Source organism: Nasonia vitripennis, assembly GCF_009193385.2.
Source record: "Nasonia vitripennis strain AsymCx chromosome 1 unlocalized genomic scaffold, Nvit_psr_1.1 chr1_random0013, whole genome shotgun sequence".
Taxonomy (NCBI): Eukaryota; Metazoa; Arthropoda; class Insecta; order Hymenoptera; family Pteromalidae; genus Nasonia; species Nasonia vitripennis.
The window spans coordinates 6,280-30,643 of record NW_022279601.1 but is presented as its reverse complement, the minus strand read 5'-3'; the positions used below and the strand labels follow the sequence as shown (position 1 = coordinate 30,643).

At 36.5% G+C, this 24,364-nt stretch overlaps 2 protein-coding genes across 2 annotated transcripts; both read left to right on the top strand.

Moving 5' to 3' along the window:
* The first annotated feature begins 652 nt into the window (after positions 1 to 652).
* Positions 653 to 5,202, top strand: LOC107981533. The gene is made up of 3 exons (XM_031921602.1): positions 653 to 1,005; positions 4,270 to 4,368; positions 4,595 to 5,202. The coding sequence occupies exons 1-3, from the start codon at positions 933 to 935 to the stop codon at positions 5,200 to 5,202; spliced, it is 780 nt and encodes a 259-aa protein (XP_031777462.1). The 5' UTR covers positions 653 to 932.
* Positions 5,203 to 13,069: 7,867 nt separating this feature from the next.
* Positions 13,070 to 19,999, top strand: LOC116415923. The gene is made up of 2 exons (XM_031921572.1): positions 13,070 to 15,053; positions 18,846 to 19,999. The coding sequence occupies exon 1, from the start codon at positions 13,296 to 13,298 to the stop codon at positions 14,886 to 14,888; it is 1,593 nt and encodes a 530-aa protein (XP_031777432.1). The 5' UTR covers positions 13,070 to 13,295; the 3' UTR covers positions 14,889 to 15,053; positions 18,846 to 19,999.
* Positions 20,000 to 24,364: the final 4,365 nt, after the last annotated feature.

Here is a 24,364-nt window from a genome sequence, read left to right as displayed (position 1 = left end):
TTAAATATAAAGAACAAAAGTTTTCACAAATCATTCAGACATGAACGCAAGTTTTCAACAGATGGTTCAGATAAGGAAAACGATGCGCCAGTGGAAACAATACGTTGTATTGATGCTAATAATAAAGAAGCCGCTGATACAAAAGAATTAGAAAATGAATCTCTATCAGAAAATAAAAGTGTGCCTGGAACAAGTCCTTCTCCAGGCAAGTTTTTTTTGGAAATAATTTTAAAGTGTTTTGTAGTACCCGTGGCAAGTATTAAGTACGAATGCGGACAGTATCATATAGAATTCTAAGTGTAATATATAGTATTTGATTGTAGTTGTTCTACAGAGAAGAGATAGCTTTATTTTTAATTCTTTTAACGTGTTATGAAAAGTCCTAATTTGAGTGAATCAGTTAATGTAATGCGTATTATCAGTTTTGCTGATATAATTATAGAATACTCTTAAAAAGCCGTGGAATCTCGGAAAAAAAACCTTTCCTAAAATGTCAAAGGCTGGAAATTGTAAATTCGTTTTTATTTATAGTTTTTTTTCCGCTTAGCGGAAGCAAAAATAAAAAATAAAAATCAATTTAAAGAAAATTACAAAGCTTCCTCTGGGAGAAAGCAAAAATATTACTAATAAAAACAAGTTTATCTTTGCCAATATTTTACATTTTGAGGGAGGATTTATTTTAATTACTCATTTTCTTCTAGGCGGAGATGACTCCGCGATAAAACACCAGCCTCACGCTATGTTTTCGAATCCGATGGGAATCTTGCTTGCGATGCCGGGTTTGATAAAGGCATAGGCGCGATAAGCTTACCCTGTAAACTTTCGAAAATTTTGTACAAAACAACATAACAATGTAATATTAATTTCTGATTTCAGATATCAACCCATCAAAATTGAAAATAATTAAAAATGTTTTATTATCAAATGATGAGATGATTCATGTACAAAACCTTAAGAAATCTACTAAATTTGATAATGCCAACGCTACTCATGAAATTCTCATTGGTAAGAAATTTATTATTGTGACTCTAAAATATGATTAGCACCATGGTGAAACATCAATGAGTCGACATTGCTAAGCGTTTTATAGTTAGTAAAGGGTTTTCATTATTCTTTGGTAAATATCGTAGAAAGAGTTTATGATCCACTGCTTATTTGATCAGTTAAAAATTCGGCTCAGATGTGTTGATTAGGCTAAAAATAGACAAACACTCTCTGTAGGTACATACGTATATACATAGAAAACGTTATCTTTGATGAAAAGGAGGATAGAAAAGGCATTTATTCCACACCCGACCGAAATGGACACTTATTGCGCCTGAAATCGGGGAAAAAGGAGCATATTTTTCCCGTAAACCTGTTTGCTGGGCAAAAGTAAAATCAGCGGGGCAGAAGTTAAATTAGCGGGGCAAAAGTAAAATCAGCGGGGCAAAAGTAAAATTAGCGGGGAAAAAGTAAAATCAGCGGGGCAAAAGTAAAATTAGCGGGGCAAAAGTAAAATTAGCGGGGAAAATAGTATATTGTGCAACTAGGAGGGCAAATGGGCTTTTTCTAGCGAAGGTGATATTTGAGCACGAGTGGGAGTCGAGGGCGCCGTAGGCGCCCGAGATGGACACGAGTGCTCAAAATATCACCCGAGTCTGAAAAAGCCACTCCTCCCTTGTTACACACCGTGCTTTTTTTAACTAGGACATGAATAGGCCCTTTTTTGTGCATGTAAAACGAATGGAAATTGAGTACTTTTCAGTGTATATCGGTTCAATAACAATTTTTTAACATTTTTTAAACATTTTTTAACAATTTTTAACATTTTATAAGAATTTATAACAATTTTTAAAAATTTTTGATCAGCGGGAGGAAAGCTCAATTTTCCATTCGTTTTTCATGCACGAAAAAGGGCCTTTTTCATGCACGTGTTATAAAAAAGTACTATATGCCACACGGGACGGAAGTAGATTTTTTCTGCTGGTGGTTCATGCCTTCGCGAGAAGATTTTTCCCTCGGGTGCTTACTGCCTTCGCTTCGCTCGAGTAGTAAACGCACCCACGTGAAAAATCTTCTCGCTCGGGCAGTAAACCCACCAGCGGAAAAAATCTGCTACTTTCGACCCTTTTTGCATAATGTACTATTAAAACCTTTTTCATGTATGCGTTTTTCACTCGCATTTTCGTTCCATATTGTTAGTTACTAACAATTTATTGCAAAAAACATCTATAATGAAAGATCGAACGTCTCAATCAGATAATTAGATCCTGAAAAAATTAGAAAACATCTGAAAATTAGGCGTTTTTTCGAAAATTCGACCTTTTATTTAGTAGATATTTTTATTCTCTGTAAATCATCTTCCTTGAGCCATTTCGATTGCCCCATTAGTTTCAAAGTTACAAGCAAACAAAGACAAAAATCGTGCTTTTTGCAATAAATTTTTAATAACTATCAATAAGAATCTTTTATACAATTGCACAATCGGTTCGCTGTATCGATTCTTGTGAAGAAAAAATGCTCTACAGCTTGGCCTATTGATAAACTTGAAACAAAAAGTACTGTTATGTATAATAAGATTTTGTCTGACAGTAATCGCGATAATAGCACGCTGAAAGCGACGCGGCGCAGATAGGGAGGTTAGAAAATTGTTAAACGTGATCGTTCTTAACCAGTTTTTACAAACATAGTGTCGCTAGGTGTCAGAGTTTTTAGTTTATTCCTCAAAGGCCTTTTAAGTAATCCATATACAAATACTTAACTCATTACTTAGCAAATAAGAACTCCTCAACGTTTCTACCATGGTAATTGTAATACATTTAACAACAATGCAAATTGTTCGACTTAAATCTTAAATAAGAAACCTTTCAATTTACAAATTAAGTTAACAAAATTTTATAAGCATCTAGAAATACTTTAGATCAATTTTGAATATTGAATATACGAAGGTTCAATCATTAAATAGTGTAATATCAATATGGCTATCTACCTCTTGCAAAAATCACACACTTGAAATCAAAATAATTCAACCATATACATAATTATTAGTCCACTTCGTAATTAGATCTGTCTTATATAATCATAATATTTTAATTATTAGATATCAAGTGGCGCGGTAGCGCCACAAAGGCGAGTTTGAGAAGCAGACGAAGCCGCGGCGCCCGTGACACTATTTACTTCTATATTGGTGTTAGGATTTTTCATTATACAAAAAAAAAAAATACTTATTATTACTGTTGGTAAGGTTTTTTGGCTCATTAGAATGTTTTCTAATCTAAACTATGATTTCCAACAAAAATATTAGTGAAGAGGCTGCTTATTTTTATAATATGTGAGTGTATAATCCAAAAATGCTAAAAATCACGTTTTTTTCTTCAGCCCAAAATTTGAAAGGACCGTTAAGTTAGCCGCAGGAAGTGTTAGGACCGTGAAGTTGGCCGCAAAGCTATATACAGATGGGAATCGTATTCTCAAGAAAATATAATAGTATATTACGATAATTAGAATTAAGAGGTTGCCGGTGTAAACTTTGCGTTCCGGAGCAGTAACAGTAACTAGCTTGCTAGGGTAGCCGATGACAAGGTTTAGATTGTTTTCGGTGTCTTGGTGTAAAAATCATTCAAGGACGGTGTTTAGGTGTCCAGGGTGGCCGATGACGAGGTCTAGGTAGTTCGCAGCGTGGTTTTTAGTGTCTAGGTGTAGAAATAATTCGAGGGTGGTGTGTATCAGAACAATAAGTGATTTCATGTTAGTGATAAAAATGTTACCAAAAAGCTGTGGTCGAAAGGTGCTAAAAATGCTTATATTTTATTTTTCTACGTTGAATATGAAATACTCAAAAAATTTACTAAAAAGCATTGAAATCTCTAAAAAAAATTAACTTTTAAAAAAGTAAAAGGTTAGGCGAGTTTGATATATTCCGCAACAAAATTACAGATAGAAAAGAACTGAGATCAATCAAAGTCAAGTTTATTATTATTGTACTTATGGTGTTTGTATGGCGTTCTAATATATAAAAAGAAAATTTTAGTTGTTCACCAATAAACAAAATGAAACGGGCATGGCAAGTTAGGTAGTAATTATCTTGAGAGTTGTTCTTTGCTTCATTACGATTAAATATAATATACTTGACTTTGTTTGATTGATCTCAGTTCTTTACTATCTGTAATTTTGTTGCGGAATATATCAAACTCGCCTAACCTTTTATTTTTTTAAAAGTTAATTTTTTTTAGAGATCATCAATACAGATTATTTCGATATTTCAATAACTGATATGTATAATTTCAGAGATAACAGACTTCACCAATGAAAAACTACAAAAAATAGAATACTTAGCACCCGTTCTTGTTGAAAAGAAAAATGAAGCAAAGTTATTATACGTTGAAGGTACAATTTTAATCTATAATTTATAATTCGTTTAGAGCTCTAGTTAATTCAGATCTTAAATTCACTTGCACACGTTACAATTTTACTTAAAACGTTTTTATGATGAGTCTATTCTATAAATAGAAAAGTCAAAATAAAATATCTGTACTAATACATACATGCGATGATTTTTTTATTATATAAATATACAGCATTATTTATTTTTTTTAAATAATTTTGTTATTAGGTGGAAAAAAAACTACAGATAATCCAGCATTTAATGTTAATTATGGTACTGAAGACTGCGAAATTAGTATTTTTGCTAACTATAATGTTGATGATGTTGGATTTATTACCGAGGGTGATCTATATAACAACAATGTTCCTGGTAGCAATGTACAACGGATCGAAGAAATAGAAATGCAAAATAGTGATCTAAATGGCAATAAAAGCGCAAAATCTAGTCCTGCTAAATGTGTACCTTGTGCCATTGAACCCGTTGTAGATTCAGAAATAAGATCTATGAATGATGATAATGTTCATTATAGTACTGAAGACTGCGGAATTAGTACTTTTGCTAACTATAATGTTGACGATGTTCGATTTCTTACTGATGATGATCTATATAACAACAATGTTCCTGGTAGCAATATACAACGGATCAAAGAAACAAAAATGCAAAATGGTGATCTGATTAGCGATAAAAGCGCAAATTCTAGTCCTGCTAAATGTGTACCTTGTAACAATGAACCCGTTATAGATTTAGAAATAAGATCGATGAATGATGAGACTAAAGAAAAAGGCACACATATAAATGTTGAGGATTCTGAAGGTAAAAATGAATTTTTCTCTTAAGAAATAATCTTTTATTTATCTGGTTTCATTAGCATAGTATAGAGTAGTCCCTAGTAGAGACTTATTTTAACCATCTATTTTTCCTATTTACTTTTTCCTAGATACGTGCGTAAAGTTCGAGATTGCACACACATTTGCGTTTGCAAAGTGCCACTTTCCCTCACGGTCAGCTACTTTCACGAATGCTCTTTCAACGTCTGGAACAGTGGCACTTTGCACGCGAATGCATGTGCAATAACGAACATTGTGCACATTAGTAGGAAAAATATCGTACGATACTCGTGCGGAAACGATCTACTTTGCGTACTCGTATCGTAATTTACTATTCTAATGTTAGAATATTAGTAGATAACTTAGAGTAATACTTTAGGTTACCAAACACCCATACATATTCAGAAAAAGAATCGTATTTACAATTTATATGTATGGTTAAACTATTTTGAGTTACACGTAAAGCTTCGATTTAATTAAAAATGTATTGTTACGAGTGAAGAGTGCAACGAAAAAGTGACGGACACCGGGCTTGAACCGAGATTATCTGGCTTGCAAGGCAGACGTCCTGTCGTCGCGCCACCGCTTTGCACTCTTCTACTCGTCTTCTTATAGTAATTAGAAATCCGTGACGTGTGTACACACATGACAGTATATCACTCAATAATAATATAATAATATCACTTGCATAAAACATTATTTGGAAGATGGCAGACAGAGCGCGTGCGAGTGCGAAGGCTCTGTATTATTGTCATATCACAAATTTCGTAGTTCATTTATGCACATTTTGTCTTATACACTATTCTATCGCGTCGTAAGCTCGCGCAAATGAATACGCCGACGTTTTGTAGCCTTAAAACTACCAAGCGATGGAAGGAGTCTCATTTTGCGCGGGAGAGAATTCTAGAGGCGCGCACCTTGAGCTTTGAAAAAGTATACAGTCCAGCATCTGTGCGCTAGCCAGTAACTGCAAGTGCGGTGCAACTTTCTTCGATTTCTATCAAAAAGGGCAGCAAGGTACGACGGTTGTCCCATGAAAATTGCGTTATAAAGCATCACCGCCGCAATATACTCCCTTTTTGCTTGTACTGAGATCCATCCTATCTTCTTCCTGTGGGGGGAGATGTGCTCGTACCTTCTAACACCATCGATGTATCTTACGCATAAATTCTGTAATCGCTGAATTCGAGTGTTTTGCTGACCTGATACATCAAGGTACACAAGAAAGCAGTAATCTAAGAGTGACTAGAGCGCCAGCCAACTGCTTACACAGCACCTTTGTGGTGCAGGATCCAAAGAATTGAAGTCCACGAAGGATTCTATTAACCTTTCGGCTAATCGCATCCACCTACGGTTTCCAAGTTATTTTTGAATCCATCACAACACCGCGGTTGGTTACAGTGTCAACACGAAAGGGCACGAAAACGCTGTCTTCGATCTCAATGCCGAGAAGCTCAAGACTTCGCACCTTATTGATATTACATTCAGATCCGAAAATGATATCTTTAGTTTTCTCAACATTGAGATGAAGCGCGTTTCCAGAAGCTCAAGATGAAACTGCCCGCGCCACAGCCGACATACGGTCTACACCCTCGCACAAGTCGTCTCTTGTCACCTGAGTATAGGTTTGTAAGTCGTTAGCATATAGCAACTGTTCGACATTATTCGATAATTCGTCCTCAGGTTCCTTGAAGGTAGCCAAGATGCCTCGGAAGTCGTTAATATAAAGGCTTAACAGAAGGGGCCCCAGAACTGCGCCCTGCGGAACGCCAAGATTGAGGAAGATCAGTGGGCGAGATTTTGTCGATTGCCTTGCTGAAATCGAACATTAGGCGGGTAGTAAGCAGATGCTTTTTGCTATTAATACTCGCCCTAATGTCCTCTGACAGACTCAGTAGTGCTGTTTGCGTGCTATGAAACCGCCGGAAAACCGTTTGGCGTGGATCAAGAAGTTTTTTGACTCTATATACTCGGATATCTGGTCGTGAACAATCTTCTCCAGAACGCATGCATGGTTGAGAAACCATGCAGCTCCTCCATAGTCGCTGACAGAATCCGAAGATTGTGAAGCTCGTTCCAGATATATTTATTGTTGTTCAGGGCCTGTGAAATTCTGTTTTGAATAAAAGTCTTTCGCGCTTTAAGTGTGTGCTGTTCTGCTTAAAGCGTCAGAGACTGGTACTCCTGCGAGAATCTTCCATCATGGGTCCGTTGGAATCTCCTCTGTACAGCATCACGTTTATCATATAGATCTTGTAGTTTCGCGTTGACCCATAATGAAACATTCTTAATTTTGGGTTTGAATTCTTTCAAAGGGTTCTAATTTGTAAGAATTTAAACCCTTTAATGAAATACGAGGAAAGAGAAGTAAGGAGATCTGTAAAATTTAGTGGGAAAGAAGAATTAGAACAAAAGGCAAGGGTGGTTGGAAGAAGTAAGGTTAGCTGTGACAATCATGGCTAACGAGAAGCAGGATCAAGACAAAGGAACTGATAAAGAGATAAAGGAGACGCAACAAGTTTTGCTGCGGGTAATATGGGTATTTTAGGTTTCTAAGCTAGTTAAGGATTAGAGTTTAAGATAGATAGTATTAATAAGAAGAAAATTGTGTTGGATAGGAAATTAGTATAAAAAAAAAGCAATGAAGAGAAGGTGGCAAATAAGTATATAAGTGCGACATTAGAAAAGCTTATAAGAGAGAGAGAGAGAGAGAGAGAGAGAGAGAGAGAGAGAGATGTTTTTTATTCGAGTACATTATGTTGTACAATAATTATAAAAGTAGATAAAAAAAATAATTGATAAAAAGATGAAGGTGGATATGTTAGTGATTTTGTAGAGTGAGAGTGTGCAAGATGAGATAATAAAGTAAGCGAGAGTGAGCATGTGCGTGTGTATGTGAGAGTGTACAAGATTTCTACATATTTTTGAGTGCGAAAAAATGCTCTTTAGCAAGTTTTTGAAGCCTGTGATGGATGTCGTGTTGTGAATATATGATGGTAGGCTATTCCACACGTATGAGGCGCTGATATGAAACGAGTTCCTCAGCGTCTCTGTCGCGAAGGCAGGAATATGCAGAGGCGTCAACTCTCTTCTCACAGGCCGGAGTGTCACGCGGAAGTGAGCCAGTACATATGGTGGTACGGCTCAATTGAACATTTTACGAAGGAAGCCAGTAGTAAAGTACTTTCTGCGTCCGGCGATGGTCAGCCATTGCAACTCATGCCTGTACAGGGAGATGTGCTCGTCTCTCCTTAAACCACAGATGTAACGGATTCCTTTATTCACGAACCTCTGAAGTTTTAAGTCAAGTTCTTGAGTCAGGTCACAGTACACAAGAGAGTAGTAGTCGATTATTGGAAAGAAGAGCGCTTGCAAAAGATTAATACTAATACGTCTAAGATTAATACTCTTTCTAAAGAAGTAGAGCCTATACATTAATGAGTAAGCACGCTTTCACAATTGTATGACATGCTCCTTCCACGAGAGTTTAGAATCAAGCACCAATCCCAGATTACGCACAGAAGATTCAAAATTGACCTGGGCACCCCTAATATAAATAAAAGTGTTAGCTACTGAAGGTAAAGCGTTTATATAGTAGGGGGAGCCCAGGACATTTGCTTTAGATTTACTAACGTTGAGTTTTAGTCGGTTTTGTGCAGCCAAGCCTATTATTCTCTCGGCGTTAGCGCATATCTTGTTAAAGCAAGAATCAAGATGGCATTGGCTGTAGATTTGCAGATCATCCTCATAGATAAGATGGGACACATTGTAATCTAGGCAGAAACTGATGTCGTTGATGTACAATGCGAACAACAAGGGATCCAAAACAGAACCCTGGGGGACACCGATGCTAAGATGCCGAGGTGAGGAACGTTCGTCCTTGCCACCAACGACGGCCTGCTCTCTCCCAGTGAGATAGAAGGCAAACCAGCGGATGACCTGCTTTGAGAAGCCGAAAGTGGATAGCTTTCTCAGGAGCCTGACGTGACATACAGTGTCAAATGCCTTGCTTGAATCAAAAAAAGGAGAAGTGTTATTTTGTTTATCCCGACCCTGGCATCATCAAGAGCCTTGATTCAAGGTACTCCGAGACTTGCCTGTGCACCAGCCATCCCAGGGCCTTGGAGAGAAACCAGAAAAGTAAAATCGGACGATAGTCAGTCAGGGCTGTTAGTGAACTAAAGTTGTTGAGTGCGCGCACAAGCGACAATTTCCAGGCAGAGGGGAAGCAGGACTAACTCAAGGACAGGTTAAAGATACGACTTAGTAAAGGAGCGAGAATCGGCAGTGCTTTTGAAATAACAACCTGTGGGATGCCGTCACTCTCCCTGGCCTGGGTGTCGAAGTGCGATACCGCAACCAACACATCCGATTCCGTTATAGTGCTCAACTTGAAATGTTAAGATAATCCTTAACAGCAGGAGCAAGCAGATCATTGGAGATCGAGCTAAAATGCTTGTTGAGTTTGTGAAGAAGCTAGATGGTGAAGGGGCCTTGGAGGTCGAAATTCCAAGTTTCTCCAGCTCTCTTCAGATCTCAGCAATATCAGTCAAGGTTAACAGGCGTGAATAATAATTTAACCTGGCGTCCTTGACCTTTCTGTGAGCATCGTTTCTAGCTAGTCTATAGATGCGGAGATCTGAATCGAGCCTAGAGTGTTTGAAACGCCGTGGTGAACCACGGGTGACGCGTTCGTCTTGGTGTCACAGTACGCAATGGGGCGATATGATTAATGTCGTTCGTAAGGTTAGCGTTAAGCGTAGTTTTACATTCGTTAAGTGATAAGGAAGTAAGGAGTGACCAGTCACATGCGCTAAGAAAGTCCCTTAGCTTTTCGGCGCTGATTCCCTTATAGGTGATAAGGTGGTCATATCCGTTGATAAAAGATGCGTCTGTTTTCCAGTATGATAGCAGGCGATCCTGCTTATCAATCAGGCACAGGTCAAGCCAGGTATCAGAACCCTGGTTATGGTGAGTGGCACGAAAGGGACCCGACAAAAGAGAGTTTTCATCAATAAAAGCCCTAATAAAATTGGTATCTTAGATGAGGAGAGTTGGTCTGATTTAAAGTTACTCATTATAACCTTCGTGGAATAGTTGTGCATGTGTGTTGTTAGTTGGTCTATGAAGTTAGAGTCTTGGAAAAATGGAGCTGAGACCTCACAGAAAAGGTATTCGGGCTTGCCTGGCTTGCCCGATCATTCGCCGTCGGATGACGAAATAACGCTAACTGTCGATGATTTATGTATGTAGAGGGCCACACCTCCTCCGTTCCTGTTTTTGTCTCGTCTGTACAGTAAGTAGTCATCCAGTGAAGGGATGTATGTTACCTTGTCGCTCAGACAGGTTTCAGTTACAGCTATTACGTGGAATGGAGAGCGAGTGGACAAGAAAAGCCTGATCATCTCAATGTGATCCGTGAGAAAGTTCGCGTTGAAATGACAGACTCTTAGACCTTTATACAGAGATACCTTAGAATCGGATGAAGACATGTCAGATGAGCTTAATGGTGGATGTCGTGAAATGATGCGTGTATGATAGCTGGGCGTCGGTGGTGATGACGGTGGCGCGCTCGCTGTCATCATTGCAGCGAGACAGAGAGAGAGAGAGAGGGGGGGGGGGAGAAAGAAAGAAGGAGAGAGATGGTAACAAGTTATAAAAGTTAGCAAAGGAATTAAAGAGTCTCAAAAGAAAAGAAGAACGAATCAGTGTGTTAGGTGAGAGATAGCGAAGAAATGTGGAAGGAGAAAATGTAGACATTAATCAAGACAATGAAAACAGTTAAAGAGGAAGAGGGAAAAGATCAGTACGGAGATACGAAGAGCGAAGAGGATGACTTTTGGAGAAAAATAGTGATGAAGGTGATGCCGAAGAAGCTTAGTAAAAAAGAATGATCGGAAATGACTAAAATAAAAAGAAGGAACGAAAGCATATTCATTAAAGGAATAGTAAAGGAATAGTAAAGGTAGGGGCAAAAGTTTAAGAGAAGATTGAGTGAATAATTAAACAAATATAAGCGAAAGCGGTGTACATAAAGAGAACTAGGGCAATAGGTGAAGGGAGAAAGGCGGGATTAGAATCAATGGAAAAAATTTGAGACGAAAAGGGGAAAAAACTTTTAAAAGAAACGGGTTTATAGATAGAAGATGACTTGATTGATAGAAAGAGGTACAGAAATGGTTAGAAATGATAGCAGAGGAAGAAAGGGAAATATGTTAAAAACGCAGTTAGTATCAAAAGGTAAAAGTGGAATGGAAATATTATAAATGAAGCGAAAGAGGAAAAATAATTAAAATCAACTTAGAACGAAATGATTTACGGGACGGAGCAAGGAAAGAAAAGGAATAAAAATGGCATCACTGGTTATAGCAGGCAATAGTAAGATAAGAGGGGTGACGGAATACTTAGATAAGTTTGATGTCATAACTTTGCAAGGAACATGGCTAAAGAGAGAAAAGGAAAAAGACTGGATAAATAGTCTAAATGAAAGATACACATGAGAAACTAAAGCAGCAATAAGAGAGGTGAGGGAAAAGGGGGAAAACAGTGGGAATAAAGAAAGGAATAATAGTAAATGAATTGTCAGCACGGGGATACGGTATAATAATAAAGGAGATTAGAAAAACGGTAGAAAAAATTAAATATAGTAACCGTATACATAAATGCAAATATAGAAATAGTTCTAAAGATAAGAAAGTTAAGAGAGGTAACAGAGAATGATAGGCGAAGGGGAGAACATGATACTTACAGGAGTTGTTTAGAACAAGAAGCAAAAAGAAAGGGAGAAATGTTAAGAAAAAGGAATGGATAGAGCATTTAGAAATTTGTTACGAACAAAAGAGTGAATCAGGGTAGGGAGCAGAAAAGGAGAAGGTGAAGAAAATTTTTTGAGAAAAGAAAAGGAAGGAAGAATGGAGAAATAGAACGAGGACATTAGCGTAGCGGAAGTAAAGATAGCGTGGCGCAAGATGAAAAGCAACAAAACAGCGACTACCGACGATATAGATAGAGGAAGTAACAATGATATTAAACGAAATTTTTTAGGATTAGATTTACAGGACCTAGTGAGACGTGGAAGTCATAGAGGGCAATAAGAAAAGAGGGAACTACAGTGTTAATTAGCTTTCTATCATAACAGGTAGTAAAGTACTTCCTGCGCCTGGTGGTAGTCAGCCACTGCAACTCACGCCTGGAATTTGTGATGTGCTCATCCCTTCTAATACCATAGATATACCGTATGCTCGTGTTATTTCTATGGTTTTGTGTCTTGTTCTCACGCCAAGTTACAGTATACTAATGAGTAATTGCCGATGATAGGGAACAAAAATATCGACCCAAAAAGCGGTCCCCGCCTATTATGATATAGTTGTTTTCTTGTTTCCGAGAGTAGGTAAATCGTTATTGTAATAGGTAGAGCCCAGTACGATAGCCTTGGTCTTGAGGCTAAGTCGATTTTTCTCAGCCCAGTGCCTAATCTTTTGGGCGCTAGCACTCATCCAGTTATAATAGAAATCAATCTCCTCCAAATGGAATTGACTGTAAATTTGCAAGTAATCCAAAACGAGATTTGCCTTGAAACTCATCATCTTATCTACATAAGATGATGCGTTTCAAGGCAAATCTCGTTTTGTCTTGAGTCCATCTCGCATATTCTTTCATAAAATAAAGGTAAAATTCCAGTACGGTATACAAATGGTTATTTAAATCGAAGCTATATGTGTTAAATCTTATATAAACGGTTCTTTGTTAGGAATATGAGGGTGTTTTATTTGTTTTATTTCCATAGAGTAATAGTATTCTACTGAATCAGAAAATCGAAATAATAAACACAGTTTTTTATACATATACATATTTATACATATTTTTTTACAGATAACACGACAAAGAAAACGGCAAAAAATAAATTGGTACAACTGAAGAAAAAAACATGTGAATTTAACATGGAAGTAGTTGGAGATATGATGAAAAACTCTAAAACCACAGTTGTAGCCAAGGGCGATAAAGACAAAACAAAAAAATATCCGTGCTACTTTTGCGAAAAACTTGAGTGAACGATTTCCCGTCATTATACTAGTATACATGAGAATGAATCGATCATTCAAATGCTGGAAAGTCTAAAGGCAGAAAAAAGAAAAAAAGGTGAAGCTATTTCAGAAGATCAACAAGCCCGGAATGAAATATTTGATTTTCTAAGGAAACAAGCGATGGCTAAACACAATTTGACCGCAGGATTAGATGATGAGTTTCATGCGGTTCGACGGCCGCGAACAGATAAAATGGTTTCAGATTTCAGTATGTGTGAGAATTGTAGAGGATTCTTCATTGAATCATCGATAAGGAAACATTATAAAAATTGCTGCAACCCATCTGATATTCTAAGAAGACCCAAGAATTTAGGCTCACGACTAATAGGAAAAAGATCTACGGTCATAACCGATTATCTCCAAAAAGTATTGCTACCTCTCAGAGATGACGCAATAACAGATGTCATCATGAATGATGACCTAATATTAGAGTACGGAAACAGTTATGCTTATAAACACAGGCATTCACCTCATTTAGGGGCCATGATAAGAGGAAGACTGCGTCTCCTTGCGCGCCTACTAATAGAACTTCGAAATAGCAACGCTGAAATCGTCAATTTTTCTGACTTATTCCATCAAGAAAATTACGATTACCTAATTAGTGCCGTGAATGTAATCGGAGAATACAATTGCAACCCTCATCTTCAAGATTTGTATGCTAAACCTGCTCCTGCTGCTGCAGCAGGTGCTTATGCCAAGGAATTATTAGATCTATGGATCGTTAAATGTATAAAAATGAGAAATGCTACTGGAAAAGCAGATGCTTTTGAATTTCAAGCATTATATAAAGAATCGTTTTCTAAAATCGTAGGTAAAACAGTTTCAGTTTCACAAATAGAGATAAAAAGAAACAAAAAAATCGAATTGCCAGACGATGAAGACGTTGCAAATTTTTATATATACACAGAAAATAGCCTCAAGAGAACTATGAAAATGTTGAATGAGGGAAAATATAGTCATGAGCTCTACAACGAATTAGGAGAGCTTTTACTTATTCGTATCCAATTTTTTAATGCTCGCAGAGCAGGTGAAATGCAACGGCTCACACTTAATGACTGGAACAACTTACAAAGTCTTGATGAGAATTGCAGTAGCTACAAAAAATTATCAGCTAGTGAAAAAGAATTTTTAAAAGGTTTTCACAGAATGCTTATAAGAGGAAAACTGTACAGAACTGTACCAGTGATAATTACCACCTTAGAAAAAGATGGTCTTGAGTTGTATACTGATTTACGAAAAGTAAATCAAAAGTGCACCCAGCACCCAGATAATCCTTATTTATTTGGAACAATAGGATCCGACACTAATCTAAACAGATACCTAATAGCATGCGATGTTTTGAGAAAACATAGCTTGTTCTGTAAAGCTAAGTATCCAGAAAGATTGAGAGGTACTCTTTTTCGCAAGAATATATCTACTTTGTGCTTAAGCTTAAAGCTGACGGATAACCAAAGAACCGATTTATATCAGTGTCTAGGTCATAGCGCCACTATAAATAAAAATGTCTACGCACAGAATGAGTTTCAACAACAGATCTTGTCGATTGGTCCAGTTTTGCTGAAAGCAACGCGTACATATGAAAATGAAAATATCAACAACATTAGCGAGTAGAGAGCGATGACGAAGATGAAAGTAATGAAAATCAGGTTAAATATAACAAATGCACTACAGCAGATGACCCTGGAGATGTGAAAGTTACATACGACGAACCTTCTACGAGCGGAACAAAAGCAAAATCTGCACTACAGAATAAGGGCTCTGAAGAAACACATACAGGTAACTTATATCATTATTTATTAATTATTAAAAATTAATTATTTAAAGCATGAGAGATGAACTTGCTCTGTCGTCTGTTCTCGGCCCCGAATCCGCGACACTATTATTTATAAAAACATTCCGACCCCGCAAGCGACCTCGGAGGAGGTCCCGCCAGATTTCCCTAAATCAGGTTATTCAGGGATGATTGGAATAAGTATACAATCGATTGCAATGATATATAGGTTTATTTACTCCTCGAAATGCAAACCTCGGACCCCGCGCTATGCGCTGCGCTGCTCACAACGCTTTACTCTCTCTTTCTATCTCTCTCTTTCTCTCTCCCACAAGCTTGGCCTTACCGACCTCGCCAATTCGACGAAGTCGGTAAGGCCGCGCTCGGAAATATTCCCGTCGACACGCGCCACCCGCACTCTCGTCCACCTCCCCTCTCGCACGCGTCTGACAACACAAATCGATGCTCACTCTTTCGCTCTCTCACTCTATCTATCCACCCTCACGTTCGTAGCGCAAATAATTTGGGCAAGTCTTCGCAGTCACTCCAAGCTTATCACAGCCCTGATAACGCACCTGCGAGCACTTCAGGGCTTCAGGAAGCGACGGTTTCACCCGATTCGGACACACTCGTCTAGTATGCCCTTTCACGTGGCACGCGTAGCATAAGATTTCCGGGCATTCCGACGATCGGTGACCTACAACCTGACACGTGTACTCACCTGTGCTCCATTTGCTCCACTAGGCCCCTTCGCTCCACTACCACTACCCTGACGCGCGTTGTTCATCGAACTAACCTCGCCGCTTCGCGACGCCCCTCGGCTGTCGCGATTTTGCGGGTTGCCATTTTGCAACGTCGCTAGAGAGTTCGGTCGCGAACACTTGCCTTTTTCGAAATGCTGCGTGACCGCTGCGATAAAGGAGACCTTGGGCTTAACCTCATTAGTAACGCTTGCAGATTCATAACTCACTGCCTCGTTATTTCGCGGTTTCTTCGCTCCTTTACTCTGTCCCTTTCCCTTACCCCCCGCTGTCCTCGACCACCGCGGCTTCGCCTTTCTCCCCCTCTTCCTGAGCAGCTGCTACCTTTGGCTTTCTAGGCCCCGTGTACTCTGCCCCAGGTACGCGTATCTTATCTGTGGTTGGCGGCGGAAGGTAGCGCGTGTCGGGATCTCTTTGGCGCTGGTATAGGCGACCGTATCACTCTATATCATCAAGTGATTCGATCATCTTGTCGCCAATTGCGTGACGGTATTTCGGATGGATCTTACGGTACGCCAACTCTACGTGCTCTCTTTCGGACGACGCGGGAGGATGTCTAAATCACGAGACTATGTATTTAGCTACAAAGCTTGCAAGAATTGCAATTCGTTATCTTCTCGAATCTCGATACCAATGCGATGCCTTCCTCGCGAGGCAGCACGGGATCGCAGCAAGCAACGCCTCATCCAATAAACCTGAGCCCTTGCGGCAGTTCTCAATCTGCTCTAAAAATTCCTCCGGATCCTCCGCTTTCTCGTCTCTCGGGAATTGCGTGATTCTCCAACTCTTTCAAATGTTCACTGTTTGTAATCTCTGATTAGCTATCCGAGCACTGACTTTTTCCAAGTCTATTCGCTCTCTCATAGCTTTGGCTTCGCCCCGACGTGCTAGCTTAGTTTCTTCAATCTCTCCATTTACAGTACGACTAGATCTCGCTCTCCAATCTCTTCTGCTACCGAAGGAATCTACGTCGCTCTCCAACTGGTCACTCCACCCGTACTCCGGAATATAACTCTCTCTCTCTCTCTCTCTCTCTCTCTCTCTCTCTCTCTCTCTCTCTCTCTCCCTCCCTCTCCCTCTCCCTCTCCCTCTCCCTCTCTCTCCCTCTCTCTCTCTCTCTCTCTCTCTCTCTCTCTCTCTCTCTCTCTCTCTCTCCCTCTCTCTCTCTCTCTGAATCTCTTTTTCTCTAGCAGCCTCAAAAAGCAGCTAGTGTCTGCGCTAATACTTTCACACTTTGACTATACGTGTGCGGTATATTGCGATCTTCCTGGTTGCCTAGACCTGAAAATCACTCGCTTATTTACTGCTCTGATACGATTCATTTTCCGCCCGCCCAAAAGGTCGCAATTATCGGCCTTCAAACTACCGTTAGCTACTACATCGACCTCTGCTAAGGTTTTCAGTCTTCAAGCAATAGCTATGGGACTCTATCTCAAGTAATATTCGGCTGAAACCCACTATTGCGTCTTCTAAAGAAACCGTACATGATTACTTGCTGAACTCACAGTCCACATAACTACCGACCACGCTATCATTATTGTATTCACTGTGTACTGATTAAAATTATTACTGATATTGCGTGAATCGTATGCTTGTATATTACTAATCTGCGTTATGCCTGCACCATTGTTTTCAATTGTTATACATCTTATATTTTGTGCACCCGGTTGTGCATACGGTTCTGACGAGCTTTGCCAGTTAATAATTTTTATCTTATTACTCTAATGACTTTACTTTTCTTAATACCTCTTTTCTCAGCGATCTACCATTCCAGCTCCTCCTTATCCGGCATATTTTACAAGTATTTTGTTGCTCTTTTAGTTTAGACATTTCTCTTTTTATTATTATTAACTTTAAAACTATCGCTCATTTTTTTTCCGCATTACCTGAAGTAGGTCGGAAGTAGGTCCGATGTCTCCCTTTGTCATCTTCTTCTTTGAGCTTCTGCTCCTTGTTTTGGTTGCCGCTTCACTTGCTCGTTCCTCTTTCCTCTCTTTCTCGATCGTTCCCGTCGGTAAGTTCAGGATCACTTCCTTTCTTATCTCATCTTTCTCCTTTCCCGTTTCCAATGTCCCTTCTGTCGATGTTGACTCCTTCTGGTCTTCATCTCTGATGTCCGCCTTGTTCTCCTTTGACTCCTTTGCCTGTGTGTCCCTCACTTGCTATTCTTTCTTCTTCTTATCGTCCTTGTTCTGACTTTCTCCTGAATCACCTCCTCGATTTTTTATAACCGGGGATTGCTCGACTTTCCTGTTTTGCCCCAAGGTCACGTTGAACCCACAGGTTTAATTTCTCAGGTAATTCCTCATATTGTTTGCCAGTTTCTTCTCCTTTTCGTCTTTTCTTGCTCTTCCATTTCCTCTATTCAGCGCCTCTTTCTTTGTTCCTCTGTTGCTGTTGTCTATCTTTAACATATTGTCCGCCATCTTTTCTCTCTCTAGCCTCACTTTTTCTTGTCAAGCTTTCTTTTTACTTCCCGCTCCACTTGCAAGTATAATGCGGCTTTTGCGTAAGTTAGGTTAGGACGACAAAAGTTACGCTTACGTGGTGAGTAGGTATCCTAACCTAACTTACACAAACACTGTATTACAGTTGCTTTATTTCAAATAGTTTTTCTTCGATGTTTAGTCCGTCAAGTTTAATATTTAATCTATTTGAAAAAAAAGATTATGAATCTAACCATAGCATATTTCGGTGTTGCGTAAGTAAAAATAACTAATAAAGCATCCATTTTAATAGTCTCACAACATTAACATTTTTAACAATAAATGAATAAGAAAGCATAAATTCGAAAATAGTATTGTTTTGAGTGAAAGTGCAATGAAACAGTGACGGACCCTTGTACTTGTACCGAGATCTTTTGACTCGCGAGGCAGACACTCAGTTGTCGCACCATGGCCGCCATTCAAATTACACTTTTCTACTCGCTCTCTTATAGTAATACCCCCTCCCCCGCCCGTGACGTATCTAGACGTTACAATTGATTAGAAAGCAAATAATGCAAATTTCAATAAAAAAATAATTTAAAATTTTCAGATACTTATCAAGAATCCGATTATCAATCATCTTCAGATGAAGACAAGCCTCGAAAAATCAAAGGAAGGAAAAAGAACGTAGAACAAGTTAAGAATAGAAGCAGATGGAACGCCGAAGAAAGGAATGCTATAGCATGCTTTCACGAAAAAACGGCAAAACGTATTAGTATTCCAGGTGAAGAAATTATGGATCTTATTAATAAAACACCAATCATGAAAGAAAGGAGACGCAAGGTTGCTGATGTAAGAAGCCAATTGCAGGCCTGGAAAAAAAAACAATTAGTACCAGATGATGCTATACCAAAATATACTCAAATAAAGAAAGATTGTGATCCTACGGATTCACGTAGCATTTATCACAAAATATAATTAACAAAATAGTTATTATAGGAAAAACTGTGATTATTGGAAGAAAGTGAATGCTTAGTTATGTGATAATCATATGTAATAATTACATAAGATCACAAAAGTCAATATAAGATTTTAATTATATTAGTCATTAACAAAGTTCCTTTTACATACTACGACAAGCTTTAGACTATAGATAAATACAAAGTAGAGTAAAAAACTTCTTTTTTTTTTCAAGTATTTAACAAAAAATTAATTTAAGACGTTGCGTACCAAAAAGATTGCTTATGCGACTTACGAGACCATTGCTATTGCAACATCCGGATTGTTTGCGATCTTCTGCGGCACCGCCGATTCTAATCTTTAAACAAAACAGTTTTCTACGCCTGATTTTATTTTTTTTTGACCTAAAATGAAAATGGAGAAAAAAACATTCCGCTAAAAATTGTTTTTGAATTTTTTTAAGTGATAACTCTTACTATGATTTGCATTAATTCCATAAGAAAAATATGTTAATAAGTATTAAAAAATAAATATAAATTGTGCATAACACAGAAGATGGTCAATAAACGGGTTGCTTAACACGGGCTTGTGCCCTTAAAACATTAGATAAATGTTGATATGTAGTTTACGCAAAGCGCAAACTAATGATAAATTATCAGTAAAAAAAATTATTTTAACTAACAAAACTGTACATCATCCAAAAGAATGCTTAAAAATATGAAATAATATTCTTTATACTAGGTTAAGAACGTTAAAAATTATAATCAGTATTAACCTGGATGTTGGAATCTATGATCTAGCTCACGAACTAATTTTGATTTGTACGTATGTATTAATATCTTTTAAATATTGTACATGCTATTTTTCAGTTGTAATAAAGATAATTAGTGAATCCCATAATATTACTATTTCCTATTTAACTATTTACACAAAAAACATGTCATTATTACCAACATTTAAATTTTGTAATCTCACCTGTGAAAAGTAAATAAAAATAATTTAGAATAACGTAATTCTCTAATAAACATCAGTAAAAAAATTTAATTTTTTACGAATTTGCAAACGTGTGTTTCTTAGATTCGATTTTTAAGAGATAAAGAGTACTGCTTACCTCAGGTAGAACTAATGTCATACATTTAGAAAAAAGATTATTGAACAGTTTTAGCATGATTACTCATTTATTGTCAAGTATTTAAGACGCAGGAAACTGCATCGCGTCATCTGACGAGCGAGTCAGCACACGCTAATTTACAATACCGTGATTATCGTATAACTAAATCTCATAAGAAATTAAATTTTTTGAGTATTTGCAAACGTGTTTTTCTAAGATTTTCAAGCATACGCAACTAATAAGTTTAGGTTTCTATAGAGTACTAAATCGATGACAAATCTCGTATACATCGTAATGAACCAATCTCATACATTTAGTAAATAGTTTCTCTAACAGAATTAGTATTAACATATCAATAATTTTATAAGAATTCACTAATTTCATGTTATCAAAGTTAGATACTAAGCAAAGAAAGTGTGTTAATTTGATTAAATTTTCAAGCATACGCAACTAATAAGTTTAGGTTTCTATCGAGTACTAAATCGATGACAAATCTCGTATACATCGTAATGAACCAATCTCATACATTTAGTAAATAGTTTCTCTAACAGAATTAGTATTAACAAATCATTAATTTCTAAGAATTCACCAAATCCATGTCATCAAAGTTAGATACTAAGCAAAGAAAGTGTGTTAATTTAATTAGTTTTAAGAGAATACGCAACTAATAAGTTTTGGTTTCTATCGAGTACTAAATCGATGACAAATCTCGTATCCATTGTAATGACCCAACCTCATAGATTTAGTAAATAGCTTCTCTAACAGAATTAGTATTAACAAATCATTAATTTCTAAGAATTCACCAAATCCATGTCATCAAAGTTAGATACTAAGCAAAGAAAGTGTGTTAATTTAATTAGTTTTTAGAGAATACGCAAATAATAAGTTTAGGTTTCTATCGAGTACTAAATCGATGACAAATCACGTACCCATTGTAATGAACCAACCTCATAGATTTAGTAAATAGCTTCTCTAACAGAATTAGTATTAACAAATCATTAATTTTCTAAGAATTCACTAAATTGATGTTATCAAAGATAGATACTAAGCAAAGAAAGTGTGTTAATTTGATTAAATTTTCAAGCATACGCAGCAGATAAGTTCAGGTTTTTATCGAGTACTAAATCGATGACAAATCTCGTATCCATTGTAATGACCCAACCTCATAGATTTAGTAAATAGCTTCTCTAACAGAATTAGTATTAACAAATCATTAATTTCTAAGAATTCACCAAATCCATGTCATCAAAGTTACATACTAAGCAAAGAAAGTGTGTTAATTTGATTAAATTTTCAAGCATACGCAACTAATAAGTTTAGGTTTCTATCGAGTACTAAATCGATGACAAATCTCGTATACATCGTAATGAACCAATCTCATACATTTAGTAAATAGTTTCTCTAACAGAATTAGTATTAACAAATCATTAATTTCTAAGAATTCACCAAATCCATGTCATCAAAGGTAGATACTAAGCAAAGAATGTGCGTTAATTTGATTAGTTTTTAGAGAATACGCAACTAATAAGTTTTGGTTTCTATCGAGTACTAAATCGATGACAAATCTCGTATCCATTGTAATGACCCAACCTCATAGATTTAGTAAATAGCTTCTCTAACAGAAATAGTATTAACAAATCATTAATTTCTAAGAATTCACCAAATCCATGTCATCAAAGTTAGATACTAAGCAAAGAAAGTGTGTTAATTTGATTAAATTTTCAAGCATACGCAACTAATAAGTTTAGGTTTCTATCGAGTACTAAATCGATGACAAATCTCGTATACATCGTAATGAACCAATCTCATACATTTAGTAAATAGTTTCTCTAACAGAATTAGTATTAACAAATCATTAATTTCTAAGAATTCACCAAATTCATGTCATCAAAGTTAGATACTAAGCAAAGAAAGTGCGTTAATTTGATTAGTTTTCAGAGAATACGCAACTAATAAGTTTAGGTTTATATCGAGTACTAAATCGATGACAAATCTCGTATCCATTGTAATGACCCAACCTATAGCTTCTCTAACAGAATTAGTATTAACAAATCATTAATTTTCTAAGAATTCACTAAATTGATGTTATCAAAGTTAGATACTAAGCAAAGAAAGTGCGTTAATTTGATTAGTTTTCAGAGAATACGCAACTAATAAGTTTTGGTTTCTATCGAGTACTAAATCGATGACAAATCTCGTATCCATTGTAATGACCCAACCTCATAGATTTAGTAAATAGCTTCTCTAACAGAATTAGTATTAACAAATCATTAATTTTCTAAGAATTCACTAAATTGATGTTATCAAAGTTAGATACTAAGCAAAGAAAGTGCGTTAATATGATTAGTTTTCAGAGAATACGCAACTAATAAGTTTAGGTCTATAGAGTACTAAATCGATGACAAATCTCGTATACATCGTAATGAACCAATCTCATACATTTAGTAAATAGTTTCTATAACAGAATTAGTATTAACATATCAATAATTTTATAAGAATTCACCAAATCCATGTCATCAAAGTTAGATACTAAGCAAAGAAAGTGTGTTAATTTAATTAGTTTTTAGAGAATACGCAAATAATAAGTTTAGGTTTCTATCGAGTACTAAATCGATGACAAATCTCGTATCCATTGTAATGACCCAACCTCATAGATTTAGTAAATAGCTCTCTAACAGAATTAGTATTAACAAATCATTAATTTTCTAAGAATTCACTAAATTGATGTTATCAAAGTTAGATACTAAGCAAAGAAAGTGCGTTAATATGATTAGTTTTCAGAGAATACGCAACTAATAAGTTTAGGTCTATAGAGTACTAAATCGATGACAAATCTCGTATCCATTGTAATGAACCAATCTCATACATTTAGTAAATAGTTTCTATAACAGAATTAGTATTAACATATCAATAATTTTATAAGAATTCACCAAATCCATGTCATCAAAGTTAGATACTAAGCAAAGAAAGTGTGTTAATTTAATTAGTTTTTAGAGAATACGCAAATAATAAGTTTAGGTTTCTATCGAGTACTAAATCGATGACAAATCTCGTATCCATTGTAATGACCCAACCTCATAGATTTAGTAAATAGCTTCTCTAACAGAATTAGTATTAACAAATCATTAATTTTCTAAGAATTCACTAAATTGATGTTATCAAAGTTAGATACTAAGCAAAGAAAGTGCGTTAATTTGATTAGTTTTCAGAGAATACGCAACTAATAAGTTTTGGTTTCTATCGAGTACTAAATCGATGACAAATCTCGTATCCATTGTAATGACCCAACCTCATAGATTTAGTAAATAGCTTCTCTAACAGAAATAGTATTAACAAATCATTAATTTCTAATAATTCACCAAATCCATGTCATCAAAGTTAGATACTAAGCAAAGAAAGTGTGTTAATTTGATTAAATTTTCAAGCATACGCAACTAGTAAGTTTAGGTTTCTATCGAGTACTAAATCGATGACAAATCTCGTATGCATCGTAATGAACCAATCTCATACATTTAGTAAATAGTTTCTCTAACAGAATTAGTATTAACAAATCATTAATTTCTAAGAATTCACCAAATTCATGTCATCAAAGTTAGATACTAAGCAAAGAAAGTGCGTTAATTTGATTAGTTTTTGGAGAATACGCAACTAATATGTTTAGGTTTTTATCGAGTACTAAATCGATGACAAATCTCGTATACATCGTAATGACCCAACCTCATAGATTTAGTAAATAGTTTCTCTAAGAGAATTAGTATTAACAAATCATTAATATCTAAGAATTCACCAAATCCATGTCATCAAAGTTAGATACTAAGCAAAGAAAGTGCGTTAATTTGATTAGTTTTCAGAGAATACGCAACTAATAAGTTTAGGTTTATATCGAGTACTAAATCGATGACAAATCTCGTATCCATTGTAATGACCCAACCTATAGCTTCTCTAACAGAATTAGTATTAACAAATCATTAATTTCCAAGAATTCACTAAATTGATGTTATCAAAGTGAGATACTAAGCAAAGAAAGTGCGTTAATTTGATTAGTTTTTGGAGAATAC